The sequence below is a fragment of the Rhinolophus sinicus genome, linkage group LG11 (assembly GCF_036562045.2).
Source record: "Rhinolophus sinicus isolate RSC01 linkage group LG11, ASM3656204v1, whole genome shotgun sequence".
Lineage (NCBI taxonomy): Eukaryota > Metazoa > Chordata > Mammalia > Chiroptera > Rhinolophidae > Rhinolophus > Rhinolophus sinicus.
The window spans coordinates 54,936,294-54,954,952 of NC_133760.1; the positions used below are offsets into that span (position 1 = coordinate 54,936,294).

Sequence of the window (18,659 nt, forward strand, 5' to 3'; positions counted from 1 at the left end):
TCCTTCACTCTGTTCCCATTCCAGATACTTCTCACATGACTACCACTGCTATCACTTTGGCGCAAGACCACCTTCTCCACCTGGTCTCCACACTGGGACTTTCCCGGTCTCCGTTGTGTATCCTGCCCCTACCCGCTCGCCCCAAGATAGTTAATACGGCAGCTGAAACGACACTTGTAATATCAGAGTCAGATCAAAAGCTTCTGCACCATCCCATCTCTCTTAGAACAAAGGGCAGACTCTCCACAGTGGCCTCCCACCTGCACCGTCTGGCTGCTGGCTAGGCCTCCGATCTGCCCCTTACCTCTCTGTCTGGCCATCACCGCCTGCCAGCCACACTGGCTTTCTTGCTGTGCCCTGAACAAGCTGAGCACGTCTCTGCGTCAGCTCCCAGGCTTCGCTTTGCCATCCAGTCTCCCTGCACATGTCCACTCACCGCCCTCCCTCTCTGCCTGTAGGCCTCAGCTTAAATGCACCTGCTCTGAGAGCACTTCCTGGCTATCTTCACACGCTCTACCCCAATCCTTCTTTATTTTTCTTCATAGCATTTATTACTAACGTTATGTTTCACGATTAGTTTCTCATTGTTTGTCCGTGCCCACTAGGATGCATGCTTCATAAAGGCAGGGCCTTTTTCTGTTTCAGTCATGGTTCTATCCCTCTCCCCTGGTATATAGAAGCATTGAACACACTTAGGAGTGAATCAATGATTTCCCACAATTCCTTTCCTTGTCCCAAACCCACCAAGGACTGAGCAGGTCACAGAGTTTTCTTGAGGTACAGAAGACAGTACCCCCGCTTCCAGCTAACGTGGGGGAGACGTGAGGCTGTTTCTTCGTTGTGGGAGAATTTGATGAAAGGGGACGCGGTAGATTGCATTCATGCCCCCCAGTTTTCCCGCTCCCTCTGTGCCCTTTGCCATGTCACTTCAATGTCCCTCCCACTGAAGAAGCATCCATTTCTCTTCTCCGTGACTCTGAATTTGGCCATGTGACTTCCTTTGGACAATGGCATGTTAGCAGGCGTGATAAGACGAGCGGCCTTGGGCTCTGGGCCTCTGCCGTTGGCTTGAGATGACTATGCCCAGCTCCCTAATTCTGCGTTCCCAGGAGAAGGGTGACAGGTGTACCACGGAGCCATTTGACCCTTAACTCGCCCACAGATGACTGAGAAAGAAACGATTACTGTTTTAAGCCACTGCGTTTTGGGATTGTTTCTGACATGGCACTATTTTTTTCCCCCTTTTTTTTTCAGTAGCTGATACAGGAAGTAAAAGCAAAGCTTTTTTTTTTTTTTTTTTTTTTTTTTTTTTTAAAGCGTGAGAGGACTACGCCAAAAAGAGACAGAGAGGGAAAGAGGAGAGCTAAGCTTTGATCCAGAATGCAGAAGTGTGTTTGCTAAGGGTGAGGGAGAGGCCTGCGGCAGGGGGCTCCGGACAGATGTTGGAAGGACTGCTGTGTGTGTGTGTGTGTGTGTGTGTGTTTGTGAGGGTTCCTGCACCAACACAGCCAGCCCAGCCTCGGTGGGAGGGCGAGGAGGAGTGAGCAGACAGGATCTCTGGCCTCACGAGCCTCTCCTTCTTTGAGGAGTGGATCCTGAGATGAAGCCGATGGTTCTCCCGTGGGGCTGCCTTGCGGTGCCGGTATCTGCCGTAGGGAGGTGAAGGACACGGCAGAGACTAGGGGTCTGTCTTAAGTGAGAGCTGAGGGGACAGAAGAAAGCAAAGGGAGAGATGGCCGGTGCTCCCGGGCGCACAGCCTGAGTCAGAGAGACTCTATGACTATCCGGCACAGATTCCACCACTCAAGGCCAGAAGAGCTCCCGGCGACAGGCAGACACAGGACCCTGGGCTGGTGGCCAGCAGAGGGCAGGTCATGCAAACTCAAGGAGCAGCATGAATCCAGGTGTCTCCCCGCGATGATGTCAAAAGAAAACTAAAGCTGCGACTTCTCCCTGCCTGTCCCCTTCTACAGTCTACACCCCTTGTCACCATCTTTTAGAAGGAGGCAGGGGTGGGGAAGGCCACTTGAGAGACTAAACACTTTATTCCAGAGGGACAGAGCACAGCCAGAAGACACTGTGGAAATGATCATGTCAGACTCAGCTGTCAACCACACTGGACAGTTTGTTTATTTGCCCTTGACGTCTGGAAGGAATATCAGACCATCATAGGCGAATAAGGACACTGCATTTTCTCTGCATATCCAAGTTGTTTTGTGCATGAAAACGTGCGACTCTGTTATAACCATAGCAACCTCCAATTTGGTCTCCCTGCAGCCTCTCGCTCACTCTGTTATGCATTTCCCCTCTGCAGATGGTGTTGTCTTTCTAAAGTATCAATCTGATCAGGTTATTCTCCTGATTAAAAAAATGCTTCTAATATTTGCCAATGCTATATCTGATAAGGGGTGAATACCCAAAATTTATAAAGAACTCATACCACTCAAGACCAAAAAAACAAACAATCCAGTTAAAAAATGGGCAGAGGACGTGAACAGACATTTCTCCAAAGAGGACATACAGATGGCCAATAGGCGGGAAAAGATGCTCAATGCCACTGAGCATTAGAGAAATGCAAACTAAAACCACAACGAGATATCAACTCACACCTGTCATCAATAAATCAACAAACAACAAGTGTTAGTGAGGATGTGGAAAAAAGCTATCCCTTGTGCGCTGTTGGTGGGATTGCAAATTGGTGCAGCCACTATGGAACACAGTATGGAGGGTCTTCAAAAAATTCAAAATAGAACTATCTTATGACCCAGTAATTCCACTTCTGGGTATTTACCTGAAGAAATCCAAAACACTAATTCAAAAAGATATAGACACCTCTATGTTCATTGCAGCACTATTTATAATAGTGAAGATATATAAACAACCCAAATGCCCATCAACAGATGATTGGATCAAAAAGAGGTGGTCATATATACAATGGAGTATTACCCGGCCATAAAAAGAATGAAACCTTACCATCTGCAACGACATGGATGGCTCAGTGAAATAAGTCAGACAGAGAAAGACAAATACTATATGATCTCACTTATATATAGAATCTAGAGAACAAAACACACGAACAAACAAAACAGAAACAGACTTAGATACAGAGAGCAAACTCATAGGTACCAGAGGGGAGGGGGCTGAGGGCTGGGTGAAAAAGGGGAAGGGATTAAGAAGTACAAGTTGGCAGTTACAAAACAGTCATGAGGATGTAAAGCACAGCACAGGGAATAGTCAGTCATATTGTAATAACTGTGTATAGTGCCAGGTGGGGACTAGACCAGTCACAGGTTCACTGCGTAAATTATAGAACTGTCTAACCACTACACTGTACACCTGAAACTAATACAAAGTAATATTGAATGTCAACCGTAACTGAAAACAAAAGAAATAAATAATTAAAAAAACACTTCTATGACACCCTTCCCCCCCCAGAACATCAAAGCCTTAGCATGACTTGTAAGAGAACCCCAAATGAGGGAGGTGATCATACCATTTATCACTCCACGTCAGGTCCCAATTTCAGTGAGAATGTGGGCACTGCTGACAATTAATTCACTCTTGTCCCGGCAGGGGGAACCTGGGACTGCTCTGGGCAGAGTGGGACTTCTTACTACTTGCAAAGCCTACTGTGAGGGGTACCGTCCTCCCTGCTGCTGCATTATTCTCACTGGCCTCTTCTTACTCTGGTTTCAACCATTTGGAACGAAACTTGCTGTGGGTCCTCAGATTCTGCTCCCAGCACATGGTATTTCCAGAGATGGTTGCAATACCCCCACCCCACATGTTCCTTTGGTGAGACTTTGCCATGAAGCCCTCATCAAGCAGAAGACTACTTCTCCTGTCCTGGAATTACCGTCTGCAGCCAGATTTGGGCCGACGGGCAGAGGGATGCGTGTAACTTCCGACCCCTCCAGTTCTCCTTTGGGGTTTGGAAGGCTCCTTCTTAGCCCCCGGCCACAATGCAGGGAGCAGCCCCTGCCGCCGTGCGTGCGGGGGGGGGGCGCGTTAGGGAGAACTGAGAGCCCCCGGCTGCCCGTCTCAGCTAGACTCCTGGGCAGCCACGTCGCTGAGGCCACTCTGGACCGTCCAGTCACCCTTACACCCCAGCCGACACCACAGGGGAAGCAGAAGAACCACCTCATCAGACCACAGACTTGTACAGACCACAGACTCGCTCAGCTACTAGGGGTTGGGTGGACGGTACAGCAGCAGAGAACTGAAAAATCTCTCCTCCACGGCGCTCCGTTCCTTCAACTGAATATTGCCATCCTGAAAACAGAGGCTATCTAGTTACTAACGCGGAATTCATCGTGATGGGATGTCTTGACATTCTTCTAAATTCATGTCTACGACGCAGTCCTAACAGTATATGCTATCAAGAAACTCTGAATGTAACTCCCCCTTTAGTTCTCTCATGAAACAGGAGAACCTTCCTACTTTAGTACGCAGTTCTCCTTTAAAAAAAACAAAGAAAATCACTCCCATCACAAATCTTACTGTTTCAAGAGTTTTAGGCTTTCTCTAATCCAGTCTCAGTCAATCCAGCCTCAGAAAACTCCTCAAAGTACAGGACAAATGTCCATTTAGCCTCTGTTGAATACTCAGTAACTGCGTGTCCACTGACTCAAAATAGTGGCCGCTCATTTTTTTAATGTCTCTCACTATTAGGAGTTCTTTCGCACAGAGAACTGAGACCTTCCTCTCACCGGTCTCCTTTGTCCTGCTGGGTAAGTCTCCACAGGCCTAATCCTTTCTTCACGTAGCCGTCGTCAAAGATCGAAAATAGATTCTCTTTCCTTAAATCACATCTTTCTCTGGATAAAATGTCCTCAGGTCTTTTGATTTTTCCTCCATGGCTTCTTTGTCTAATCTAGTCTTTTCCTCCGATGATTAATGTCATATTAAACTGAGTTGCTGAAGACGTCCCAGCTGAGGTCTAACACTACTTCCTGCTCTGGACACGACTCTCTTATGAAGGCAGGCCAGTAAGTAACTGTATTTATTTCAAAGTCAATCACCACATAATGTTGGCTCCTATAAAACTCTCCATCAGTCTTTCTCATGATTTTAGGAGTCTTCCATTTGCTACTTATATGATTTTTTTTTTGAAGGGGGGGACTAAGTGCAGGAGTTAAGTTTATCTTTATTATATTTCATCTCATTATTTTTATCTTGTCTTTCTAGCCTGTCAAGACACTTTTGAAGTGTTTTTCATCATCCAGCTTTATTAAACCATGCTTCTCAGCTTTGTGTCATTTGCAAATGCAATACACATCCTATTTGTGTCTTTATACAAGGCATTGGTAGAAATGTCGAAAAACAGAAACAAAAACAAAAACACTGCGAGTAAACAAAAGACCCTGCGTCAGGCTTCCAATTATGCTTCTGCTCCTTGTATTAAAGATTTCTTGAGAGACGATTAAATCTGTTGCTGAGAATTAGATACACAAAGCTGACGGCATCACTCAGCTAGAAAATGAAACAAAAAATGGACATAAGTAGGTCTGCTGACAGTTGTATTTTGTGAAGTTGTGTTTGCTGCTAGCGCCCCGACGTCTTGAAAAAGAAATGTAACGACTCTTTCTAAAGTTCTGATGTTGGTGGAGAGCGATCACATTTTTATTTCCAGAATAAATTTCCCCCACTCCCTTTAGAAAGATCACGTTTGTCCTCGATAAGCTATGCTTTCTTCCACCCTTTTATGTGTCCTTTTTCCAGCAGTGCACATCAAAGAACTCATGTGAAGGCATATTATTTATTTAGATCCGTCTCCTTTTCCTCCCTTTATGAGATCAGTTTCTGATTAGCCGCTGACCTAGCTCAGCAACAACGTGGGGGCCTGATATCCAGGGGTGTCCAAACCTCACAGGAGTACACGAGATGTCTGTTTGAAGTTCAGTCCATCTTTACACACGAATATTTACACAGCTGGTGAATACATATTGCTTGTTTCTCACTGAAGTTACGTGTCGCTTTCAAAGGGAAACTTAAAAATACTCCTCCCCACGCCTGCTCCGACTAACGTCACCAACACGTAAGGAACGTGGCTTCAAGAGGCGGTCACAGCCTCCCAGGCACCCACGTGACTTCTTTGGTCCTTGCTGTGACTCCTTTCATTGCATTAACAAAGTTTATCTTCAGGGTATCAGGTGTCTTCCTGTGTCTTCATCATTCTGCCAGATGCAGGTTCTATGAGGGACGACTGCCCAACTCTTGGCATCACACATCACTCATTTCCAATCCCAGCTCCACCACCAACGACCAGCAGGGGGACTTTATGCCAGGAGTTTTCAACTGGTGGTGACTTTGGCCTCCTGGGGGAACATCTGGCCATGTCTGGAGACATTTTCGGTTTTCACATCTGGGGGTGCTACTTGCATTTGGAGGGTCGAGGCCACAGGTGTTGCTAAGCAACCTACAATGGACAGGACAGACCCCGCAGCATAGAATTATCTGGCCCCAAAAGGCAACAGTGCTGCTGTGGGGAAACCTGTTTTCATGAGAGAACTGCCGCTCTTTCTGAACCTTAGTTCCATCTTCGACACAGTAAGGTAGCAGTGGTCTGCAGAGTATTATACACGCTTATGAATGCCTGGGCTCTACTCCACGGAACAGCCACTTCTGTCGCTAACCAGTGACATCACGTGCCTTTTGGCTGCAGCCCTGATGGCTCTTGACTCTCAGTGACAAGTTCTTTTGACCGTGGACTCTCACAGAGAGACCTAGCTTCACAACTCTTCTCTACCTCCTACTAGTGGAGTAACTTTGGCAAATAAACCTTCCTCAGCCTCCGTTTCCTCATCTGGAAAGGGAGGATAACAATCACAGGTCTTCTGTCACTGGACAGTTGTGACATTTAGTTGTCACACTGACACGTGTAAAATGGTTAACGCGATGCCTAAGACACAGTAGGTGGTCAGTGAGGTTTCGCCCTCATTCCTTTTCACTTCCCCACCGCCGTTTCACTGAGGACGTGGGCTTTTCCTCTGGGGCCTCATGGAAACTCTGCTTGCCTGCCATCTTGCCTGGTGCTGGGCTCCTGGTTCTAAGGCCAGGAATACTTTTTGCTCTTGGCCTCTCTCTGGCCTAGGATATAGGGCTTATTCCTCACATGCTCAACCTCTGCTGCCAAAGCCTTCTTTTCCTGTTTCTCTTTTCATTGGTAAGTCAACCATCACAGTAATTAGCAGCATAGAGGTCTGGGTTCAAGTTTTGGTCCCACCATTTATTAAACAGGTGGCCTTGGGCAATTTATTTAATCTATCTGTGTCTCAGTTTTGTCATCTGTAAAATGGGGATAATAATCTTGAGTATCTCATATAATGGTGATAAGGATGAAATGAGTGCATATATATCTAAAGTGCTTAAAATGGAGCTTGGCTTTCAGTAAGTCCTATGTAAGTGTATATTCTTGTTATTTTGATTATAGGTTGAGTCTCCTGTTCTCTCATTATCATTCCCACACCCGTCGTTTTAAATGAATGTTTTTTACGATTAATACCGTTCTGATCACCACTACCCACTGAACACAGAGTCACCTTCTCTTTGGCCAGCACGTTACCCACCATCCTACTATTTCCATTTTGGGTTCGTATATGTTCTCATAGTTAAAAAAAAAAAAAAAAGATTGGCTTACATGAATCATTTACAAATACTTAATTATATCAATATTTTAATCTAGCTGATTAATCAATAGTAAAGGATAGATGATCAATAGTAAAGGATAGGGCAACGGTGACGCTTAAAGCCACCATCACACACCGGGGAGGATGCTCTATCACCATTTTCCAATTCGCCTTCTGAATTGCCAATAATATCAGGTAAGATATTCTCAAGAGTGAGAGGAAGAGAGAATCACGCTGACATGCTTCGCATAAGAAACAGTTAAATTACATGTTGTTAGTGGGGGGCGGTCTTTCATAACCAATGAGCAGATGTTACGTGAAGGAACCGGGAGCTGACACTTGCCTTCACGTGTGTTTCAGTTGATGTCACACACCACATAATGCAGGTCCCATCGCCATCATTGACTTAGGAGCCTCAACCACCAATCACAATGTGTTTCAAAGGTGAATTAGCAGCTTTAAAATCTATGACATGAGCCATTTGCCCCAAATTCTTACCGATAACTTTTCCTAGAAAGAGCGACTTGGGAGAGTTGAACAGGGTGTCAGATGAACTTGGCAGATGGTAACTCACAGAAGGATAATGGTCCAGCTGCAGGAAGAAAACAAGAGTCACTTGTAGAAGAATGTCACTATCTATCCTGCACTGGAATCGCATCTTCCTGGGGGGATGATGACATTACCCTTTGAAATTGGTTTCGGGATATCTTATTTCCTCAGTGTGGACTCTGAAATACCAGCCTGAGGAGACAGGAAGCCCATCTCCTCCTTTGCTGCAGTTAATTGAAAACAATTTGAACTTGGTAAGTGAAGACCCTTTATGAATTGTTCTCCACTGTATGCACATTTTCTGTGGATCATGTACTTGCTGGATTTAAGATCCTTGCTCATTTTAATAGAATGAAGTCTGCTTGATTCAATCTCCAGGATTGACCTCTGAGATAGAAAATGCTACATGTATACCAATGAATTTTCTTTAGGATCCGCTTGTTGCCCTGTTTTGGTGCAATCAGCTTATAGACCAACATTGATCTTCAGTATATATATGCACATATATATATACACACACATATACATATATATTCAAATATGAATATGAACATATATTTTACATATGAATATAGGTATATGAGTATATATATTCAAATGCTGAGATTCAAGTTGGGTAAATATACATACCGTGTTTCCCAGAAAATAAGACCTAGCTGGACCTTCAGCTCTATTGTGTCTTTTGGAGCAAAAATTAATATAAGACCCGATCTTATTTGGGTATAATACTGGGTATAATATAAGACTGGGCAATATAATATAATATGATATATATTATAAAATAATACCAAGTCTTATAATAATATAAGACCGGGTTTTATATTAATTTTTGCTTCAAAAGACGCATTAGAGCTGATGGTCTGGCTATGTCTTATTTTTGGGGAAACACGGTAGTTTTCTTTCTTATCAAAATGAGGGTAAGTTCTTCCTGCCACAGGGCTGGGACATAAGAGCCCAGAGGAGACAAAGACACATTCCCACCAGCAGGGCTGTTTTTTCAGAGGGGAGATGAGCTGGCAGCAGAGGGAGGGGAAAACGAAGCAGATGGAAATAGCTTATATTAATGGCTATGGGAGCAATGCACATTTGTCATTACATTCCCCACGGACAAAGTGTCAACGATGGTGTCCCAGAATCACAGGACTTCTCTGGTAATTTTTGTCCCTACGTAGCTTTTCCTGCCTTAGCTGACTTTCAGAACCCATGATGTCTAGTAGTGTTTCCCCAGCTGTGAGCTCCTAGAGCTTTCTGTACTTCCTTGTATCCACCTGTGAAAACCCTCTTTTGTAACCTTTTGTTTTTCTGAAGTGAGTTTAATGCCTGCTAAGGTAAGCATAAGGAAAGGTGTGGATCAGAAGAAAGCACTGTGTCCAGCTGTCCAGGACGGGTATTCCTGTGGGAACTGCGTACAAGCCGTACAGACTCCAGAAACTGGAACCACTCCTGGGTCCTGGCCAGTAACCAGTAACGGCCAAGATGGGCAGAGCTGCAGGAGGCCAGCCTGTTCTGGGGACCAGAGGGTGACAGGAAAGAGCACGAGGGAGGGAGCTAATCGCACTCTCCACGTTGAGAAGGAGCAGCTCTGAGGAATGATCGGCAATTATTCATGAGTACCTACACCTGAATCTTGAAATTGTTTACTAGAAACCTAGAGGTCATTGAAAAGTCAAGGTGAAGGGCCACATCTCAGGAATTTGGGGAGTTTTCATGTGCATGGGTATCCGGTAATATTGTTTAACAAAATCCAAAAACACTATTAAAGCAAACACTGGCATGTTCTACCACACATTTGAAAAGCTTTTTTTTAAAAATAATTTCAAGTGCATCATTAATAAACACTTATTCTAGCCAGAGGATCTCATATTTGAAAGGCTGCTTGGTTTCTGCGGCTAAATAGTTGCTCTGGTTCCATCTAGTGGCACAGACGGGTAACTGCTGCTGTCCCTCCTGTTTCTGCTCCGTCAAAAAAGCTAACTGCAAAATGCCAATGTAACTAATAGGCAATTCTACGATGCTTCACAGTGATGATACCCCCTAAGTACTTCTTACAATTTAATCTATCTTGTTAGAGAACTTAAAAGAGACACAAACAATATATGTTCATTATAGAAAAGTAATAGTACAGATTTGCAGAAAAAATACCATCTGGCTATAATTAATGTTAATTTTGTAGGTAGTCTTTCAGTTTTTTACAAAAATTGGATGGAACCCAACAGCACATTGTTTTGCATTTACTTTTCATTACTTAATGATGCATTATGAAACTCCTTCTGTGTTATTGCATGTACAACTAAATCATCATTTGCATGAAGGACCAGTATTCCACAGTATGTATAATCCACAATGTTTAAAAAGTATCAAATTTCTATGTTTAGACTTTCAGATTTCTTGTGCCTTTGGGCCCAGGACAGGGCTGAGCACATAGTAGGTCCTCAATAAAAATGTGTTGGCATTTGTTAGTGCAACTCTTCAAGCAGTGGGCACAGACGTGAAATCGGTTCTTAGACGTGGTCTGACCTGCACCATGGAAATACCTTCCTTTCCCTGAACTGTTTCTATGGCTCCAGACCAGATAGACTTTGCTTTTTTGGAGGTCATTTTATGTTATTTGCACTGAGCTCACAGTGCAATTAAATTCCTAGCTTGTCTCTATAGGTTACTTCCAGCTGTTCCCCTTCAGATACATCCGCTCATATAGACCTATATCTCTGAGGTGGTGGAACTGGCTACCCCAGCTACGTGCACAGACAGAATGATAAGCTGCCAAGTGACAGTCCCCTGACCTGGCACAACATTCTCAACTAGGGAAGGGAGAGGATCAGAAGCATTTTAAATATTTACATTTCAAAGAGAAAATGCATTAAATCGGATGAGGCAAGGAAAGCTCAATCTGAAAAGCCTAAGAACATGCATGTCACATTATATCGTCTCACTGTGTTGCCAGATGGCCGTCCCTTTTCAGATGAACCCTGCTGCATTTGTCATGGTTAAGCGTAATCACTTCGAGGTAATTTCTCTGGGGTCCACGTGAGCTATTTTGCTGCACACTTAGTGGGTGGTCATCCCACTGGCAGCTCCGGGGTACTAAGGACCTGTGTAATAGAGGCCCCTTAAAACGAAAGACTGCAACTCCGTGTGCCTTGCGACAGGCATGAGGGGACCCGACTGTGTTCAACACTCACCAGTAAGTCATTAAAAGCACCACCGATTTGGGCTGGAGCTCGGGCCCTACACACGGAATTTAGAGCATTAATGTCCCTTCACACATTGCTTTGCGATTTTGGTTCATTTCCATTTTTAAGCCACAATTGGCCTTGTCAGAGTTTGAAAGGGTTTCATCAGCCAGTGTATGTTTGGGGGTGAAGTGGAGAAGGTGGGGAAGGAACAGAGAAGAAAGACCTAAGCAGCATGGATTACTTCTCGCCACTGTCCCCGAGAAGGGACACAAAAACCTGCTACGAGGGCTTGTTTCTGGGGCGCTACCCAGGGGCCTCTGATTTCCTGTTTCCTGCCTTATTTCTGAATCCCCTATTTTGGGTAATACTTGGAGGAGGTGGCTCAGAGATATTGGATTTAGAACAGACCGTCTCGATGAATGGTTTTACTCCAAGTCAAAAAGCTCAAGGGTAAACACAGGCAGAGACCAAAGTGAACAGCTGTTAGAGATGAGAAACAGGCTAGCTCATCGCATCCGTGACCCATCTCTCCCTGTCCCTTCCAACCTGGAACTACTGGACTTTACAGGAGACTAGCTTCCTCTCCCACCTTGCTCTCCATCCCATCTGTGCCTCAGGCCATTCACAGCTGACAACTGGAAAGGCGGGACTCCACCCCAGCATGGGGGGGAAATTCATCTGAATGTTTTCTGCCTCTTTACTGACTCCAAGTGACTTTGTTTTCCTTAATGGATAGGACACAGAAAAAACTTAGATGACAGTGGGAGACAAAAAAGTAGAGTTAAGTCCTGGAAGTACACACTGTTCCTCAATAAAGTCCTGTTCCCCTTTTCCAATAAAATCTTAAAAAAAAGAAGTAGTGTTAATTGTGAGTCTGCCACCAGTCACAAGGTTGCACCCTATCCCTTCCCTTCCTCTGGCTGGCTAGTGACTCTGTGAGGACAACGGCCATGGCCCAAACACCCCTCCTTCTCCAGAGCTAGCCCAGGGCCTGATGCCACCACACCCGCCTGTGAAATACAGAGGGAATACACCCCGATGTCCGAGCCCAGGGGACAGACCTCAGCTCTGGACTTTTGGCTGTTCCCTTTCTGCAGCATCATCTAGTAAATGTCCTGCTCCATTTACAACCTACATGAAACGGGCCTGTACCATCTTAGGTGCTCACTTAGCAATTATTAAATGAGTCATCACTGTGTGTGTGTGTTTAAGATAGGGAAACCCTAGCTTTTGCTTCCCATTGATGGATGCCCTCGTATAATTTCATGGCCACTTGTTTTGGGTGTAAGCCGGACCCCATACTAGAGAATGCATCGAAGGAAACTGACTCATGGCTCATCTGGGATGCTGAACCTTTATGCTCTGGGACCCTATCTACTAACCCAGGAGGCTTGAGCTCAGCATAAGCCACTCCGGGACCAGGACACCAGGTTCCTCCCAGCCTGCACTGCCTGAGCATAGCACTGACCCTCCAACTCCAAGAGCAAGCAAGTCTGCAGACTATAGGCTCTCATCTGGGAGGTCATGCTCTCTTCCACCTTGATTTGCTCATAAACCCTGTTGACTGACAGCGATATTTTGGGAAAGGAAAGAAGCCAAGAAACACCCTACCCTGTAACAGAACTTGTGGCATAAATGAGAAATGGTCACGCTTTCATAATTGGGCAGCGAGGAAGACCTCTCACGGACATATAACAGGTGCCTGAGTGTGTTCCATGGTGTCCGCCTCCTTTGGAATATTTCAGCTACAGGCAGACAGACAAGCCAAGGAGCCTTTGCCTCTGCAGGAGACGGTAAATGGCCTTGAAGTGGTCAGAGGGGAAGGTGGCACCTGCCTAGAATGAGGATGGGGGGCAGCGGGGGGCTCTTCCCTCCCTTTCTGCTCTGACCCGACCCAGCCTCTCAGCCCTTTGCCTGGTGGTCTCTTCTGCTCTCCTTTCACCAAACACGACGCATGCATCCATTCTTCTTCTGGAAATCATCATGTAACCCACTCACTTTACTACCAGTCCCCAGATAAGCAGAGTTCTCTCACTTCTAGTTCTAAGACCCACACATTATGACAAGAGCTGTCCCTGCCATATGCACGTACACACCAGCAAATCTGGCTTCCTGCATTCAGCCCTGAGGAGATGTTTATATAAAGGTCAGTTTCAGGCAGGACTGTTCAAGCCAGGAGAGGCCTTGGAAATAGCTAGTTTATCACTCCCCCGTCCCCCTACAAATGTAGAAGAGGAAGTGGGGTCCCAGTTAGAGTTAGTGACCTTCCCAAGTTCACAGCCTAGAAGTGGTAGCGTCGGCCTTGAACTAACATTAAACTCATAAGGAATGTTCTTTTTGGGAACTGCTTAAAGCTTGAGAAATAAAGGATTTAAGAGACAGATCTTTCTTTGCTGTACTATTTGTTTTTCAGAGATGTCAGGAGGTTTCGTTTATGGCTTGATAAGCAATTTAAAAATGAGAGGTATTATAAGTACTTCTTACTATTGTCACCGTGCCATCATTAATATGGTAATGTAATCAGTACAATTTATCTGCCTCTTAAGGTTGAGTGCAATTGAAATCCTGCAGCATTGATGCAGTAAAAAGAATAAACGAGCCCATTAGGTGATTTATGCTTTAGTATATCAAAATTTTCTCAACATGGTAACAAAAAATATTAGCTTTCAAATGTTGATCTACTTTCCCTAGTCTAATACTCCACCTACTGGAAAAAAACTGAATACTATTTAAAGCATAGTGTTTTAAAAAAAGTGTTTTTAGAAAAACAACCTCAATTTCTGTTTAATAAATAAATCTCTTAAATAAATCTGTATAGTTTTATAAATATCAGTGAATAAGAGGGGGAAATTTTCATCTCACAGCGGAAACAGCATTAATTTCAAAGACTTTTAGAGCAGGAATGGGCCAGGCACTGTATAATTTTTTCAAAGAATCTGGTCAGAATACACTTAGCACTTTCAGGTCTGTGTTTTGACTTGTATGTGGAATCTGGAAGGTGATTACGAAGCACATTAAAAATCAACATCTGAACCAGTTCTAGTAATTATACCTCTAATTTCCCTCTTAGAGATCTAGTATGAGAATAACTCATAGTTTTTATACATTTTCATAACCATCATTTTAATAACCATCAAATTTAATCATTACACATAGTGGGTAGTTGAGATAATTAACATAATTAGCATCAATTCAATCATTTCATGTGGCATATTTTCCTGTAGGGCGCACGGCAAACCACCCTGTGATAAACTGTAAAATGGCTTTCCAGGACGAAGAGAAAACAAATAAGTGGGTGAAAACAGGGAGGAAAAAAACAAAGAAAATGAGTTAAAAAAAAAATTAGAAACGGTCACTTTTGAAACTAGGTATTAAATATAATGTTGCTAAAATTATATAATGTAATGGCAACATTTTTTGAAATGAAAAGAATATGAGTTAAGAACAGTTATGAGAAACAATGTAGACAGGACCAAGACGATTGAGGCCTTTTCTATTTTAGTTTTTGTTAGCCTCGGTCATCTGGATTTGTCAAGCGCGTGTTTTTAAATGTGGCTCCTGTGAATTCCTGGGTGAGTGGCACGGGAGAAGTTCTAATAAAGCCATCGATAAAAACGATGTATTAGGAAACGTCTGTCTAACCAATGTACAAATAGGGAAATTTGTAGATTGGTGTGTGAGATGTTCTTGAAGCCATGTTGCTTATCTGCCGAGGTTTGTTGCACTGGTCGGTGTGGGACTGGGTGGCTATTCTGACTGTCAAGTTCGCAACGTGGGGCCATTACTGTGACTGGTCCAGAGACAAGGACTTTATCTAAAGATGAGCCCCTCACAGAAATACACAACTAGTCGCACGTTCAGACGTGAGCAGGGTGGTTGCATCAGCAGGAGACGTGTGCCACGTGCACTGCTGAGAGGGTTCTACCCGTCCAGCGAGTGTCCATCCCACAGACCACACGGGCATGAGTGACGGTCATCATATGAGCGATGGTGAGGAGGCTTGGAGCCAAAGTCACGCTGACCCTATCTCTTAGGCAGTCGTCTTTCAGTCCGTGACCTGCCTCCTAATACCTCCTAATGCCACACAAAGTCTGTCACGTGATTTTGCTGCCCAGCCTCCCTGTGAACTGGGCCTAGAGCAAAGCTGAACATGTGTCTACGGAGATGTTCCCAGCGGGGTTCAAGGCGCTTCGACTCTTGTTTTGGAAATATAAGACTTATAACACAAGTAGGGGATAATATTATAAAACCACATATGAAAACTGACTATAAAGTATTACCCCCAAATTCTAAAACGTGTGATACTGAGAGAATAACTGACATCATGGTTTAAGTACCTAGGTTGGCAGAGTGGAGGCATTTTGAGGCGGAACACGTACATATACCAATTCTCTCTAGGGGAGCTGAGGTGACCAGTGGGGAGACCTGGAGGTGGGCCAGAAGCCAAGGAAAAGGAATCTGAGAGAAAACGGAAGTCCAGCACCACATGGGGTAAAGGCTGTGAGAAACCTCCACAGAGGGACGGATACAACAGCCATCGAGGACACGTACCTAAGATGTGACAGTCAGCGGTTCCTTGTTCAAGAGTTCACTATGCCGCGTGTGCCTCCCCAGGTCCCTGAGCTGTTCCATAAAGGCTGCTTACTATTCAGTGAATGCTCTGAGTGGTGTGTGCGTTTGTACTCCAAAGAAGGTGGCAAGTGTCACTTTGGGTGGCTATGTTGTGGATCAGAGAATACCCATGGAAGAAAGAGCCTAGAAACAGAGAGGACCCCTGGAAGTCCTTTGGGGGTGGGTGTTTGGGTGTCTATCAGGAAGGGAAGGTTGGCGGCAACCGTGGGCCAAGGTGCTCTGTGTGAGGGCTGGGCGTGAGTCCAACCTCTTGGCCAGGGAAGGAATCAATCATAACTATGTAATGAAGCCAGAAAACCCCCTGGGCATGGAAGTTCAGATCTGCTCTAGTCGTGTAATGTCACACGTCAACAAGCAGGAAGGGGGATGTGTCCTGAGGACAAGGAAGCTTTGCCTTTGAGACTCAAATCTTGCCCTCTGTGACTCTCCCTTTGGCAGGTCCTGAATTGCACCCTTGATAATAAAACTGCAATCGTACGTATAGTGCTTTTCTGAGTTTTGTGAATCATTCTACCAAATTATCGAGCCTGAGAGGTTTGTGGGAACTCCTGGATTTGTAGCTGGCTGGTCAGAAGTGAGAGTGTCTGGACCCCAAACTTGTGGCTGATCTGAACTGAGGGCCGCCTTGGAGAGGACCGTGTGCCTAAGCTGTGGATTCTGGCCTAACTCCACGCCGTTGGTTCTAGAAGTCTTTGCAGAGATGGAGCTAATTACAAAACAAGAGTTCAAAAAATAAACATGAATAGTTTAGAATCAGTGGCTAAAACAAAATGACATTCCACAGAATCTTCACAAGGCTGAGTTTAGGTTCAAAACATGGATGGTGTGCTGGTCGGGGTCCTGGCAGGAAGAAGATGGCCCCCTCCCTCCAACATTGTTAATTCGATGAGAATTTAATGGAGGGGTGGGCTATCAAGACGTGGGCAGTTCTTGGGAGCCAACAAAGGATGCTAGCGCTCGAGGAGTGGCCTTGGAGGGAGGGCACTGTTATTCCTGGATGGAAAGACAAGGGGAGGGAGCTTGACGGCAGGGCCAGGGAAGGGTTCTGAGGCTGACAGACAGAAGGCAGGGTACAGGAGGGCACAAGGCAGACCTGATTTCTCTCAGCTCTTGCCTTCCATATTTCTTGGCAGCGTCTCACTGGCCAAAGCCAGTGGCCATGGAGCCAAGAGGTCAGCCTCCTCTAGGGGAAGAGAAGAGAGAGAGTAATGGAACAGGGCCAACGCGAATGGCTGGGACTCACAGGGTGGGAGAAAATTTGCTTGGGAGCATATCATCTGAAAGGAACCTGGAGTGACATTCTGGGTTCATTCGTTCATTCATTCGTTCAATAACTCTTTCTTAGAGTCTATTATGTGTTTTGCACTGCTTGTCCTTTGGCTACATGACTGAACAAAATAACATACATCCTTGCCCACGTACTTTCCTTTTTAGGATGGGGAGACGTGGAAAAAAACAGGCACTATCTTAGGAAATGATACATTCTCTTTCCCTCAAATGAGAGCAACACAAGGAGGCTAGGACTGCCCTCATCAGGTGGCTGGGGTGGCCTCCCTGAGACAACGTGAGCTGGGGAAGGATGGGAAGAATGTGAGGAAGTCAGCCCGGCAGATACGCCAGGAGCGCCCACTCCAGGCACAGAGAGCAGTGCGAGCTCCCTGACAGCGGGACTTCCGGGCAGTGCAGCCAGTGAGCCCAGCGTGGTGTGAACAAAGCGTAGGCTCACAGGAGGCGGTGATGCCAGAGAGGGTCCACGGGCTAATTCATGGAGGGTCTCGCAGGCCATCACAAAACCTATGGCTTTGCCTCTGAGAGAAACCAGGACTGTGAGCGGCTGTGAGCAGAGGAGCAACGTGATCTGACGTCCTCCTTAAATGATGGGAAGTTGGTGTGTAGGTTGCCCCTGCAGGGGTGAGGGAGGGAGTGTGGAGCCCGGGGAGAGGACGGTTGCCAGGAGGTCGGACGGAAGCTCAGGCTGTGCAGCAGCTCTGGACGTGGTGAGACCAGTCAGAGTCTGGGTGTTTTCAAAGTACGGCCAATAAGATTTTCTGAGAGGCTGGATGTAAAGTGTGAGAGCAAGACAGTGATATCCCAAGGTTCTAGGCGAGAGCAGCTGGAAGGATGGAGTAGTCATCCACTAAACTGGAAAGGCTGCAAATGAGGCAGGTCATGGAGCTGGGGCAGGTCAGGAGGTCAGATTTTGAGGTATGGAGTTTGAAATGTTTATTAGCCATCCAGTAGTTGGTTAGATGTCCAGTACTCAGTTTGGTGTATGAATCTGGACTTGTGGGACCGGTTCAGGTTGACGTAATAATTTGGGAGTTTTGGGCATGTAGATAAAATGTAAAGATAGACCACTGGGTGAAACCACTAAGGGAGTGGAAAAAAACAGAAAAGGACTAAAAACTGAGCCCAGAAGTAGGCCAACTGAAAGAGGTGAGGCAGGAGACTGAACAGAAGGGTCAATGAAGACACAAGAAGACGGTGATGCCCTCAAAGGCCATGGATTACGTGTGTCGAATATCGCCTCTAAGTGGAGTAATATGACAACTGAAATTAGCCCTTGGATGTAGTAGTGAGGAGGTCACTGATGGCCTGATGACCACCGCGGAGAGCAGCTGTAGGGGAGTGCGCAAAAGCACGACTGGGAATGGGTGGAAGAGAAAACGGGATC

At 45.4% G+C, this 18,659-nt stretch overlaps 1 protein-coding gene across 1 annotated transcript in view; it reads right to left on the reverse strand.

Annotated features, from left to right (window-relative positions):
* The window catches only part of CNTNAP2 (contactin associated protein 2), a 1,478,782-nt gene that overhangs the window by 73,300 nt on the left and 1,386,823 nt on the right, over positions 1-18,659 (reverse strand). The window contains exon 21 of the mRNA XM_074316028.1: positions 8,127-8,220. Within this exon, the coding sequence (XP_074172129.1) occupies positions 8,127-8,220 (94 nt within the window). The remainder of the gene's footprint in view (positions 1-8,126; positions 8,221-18,659) is intronic.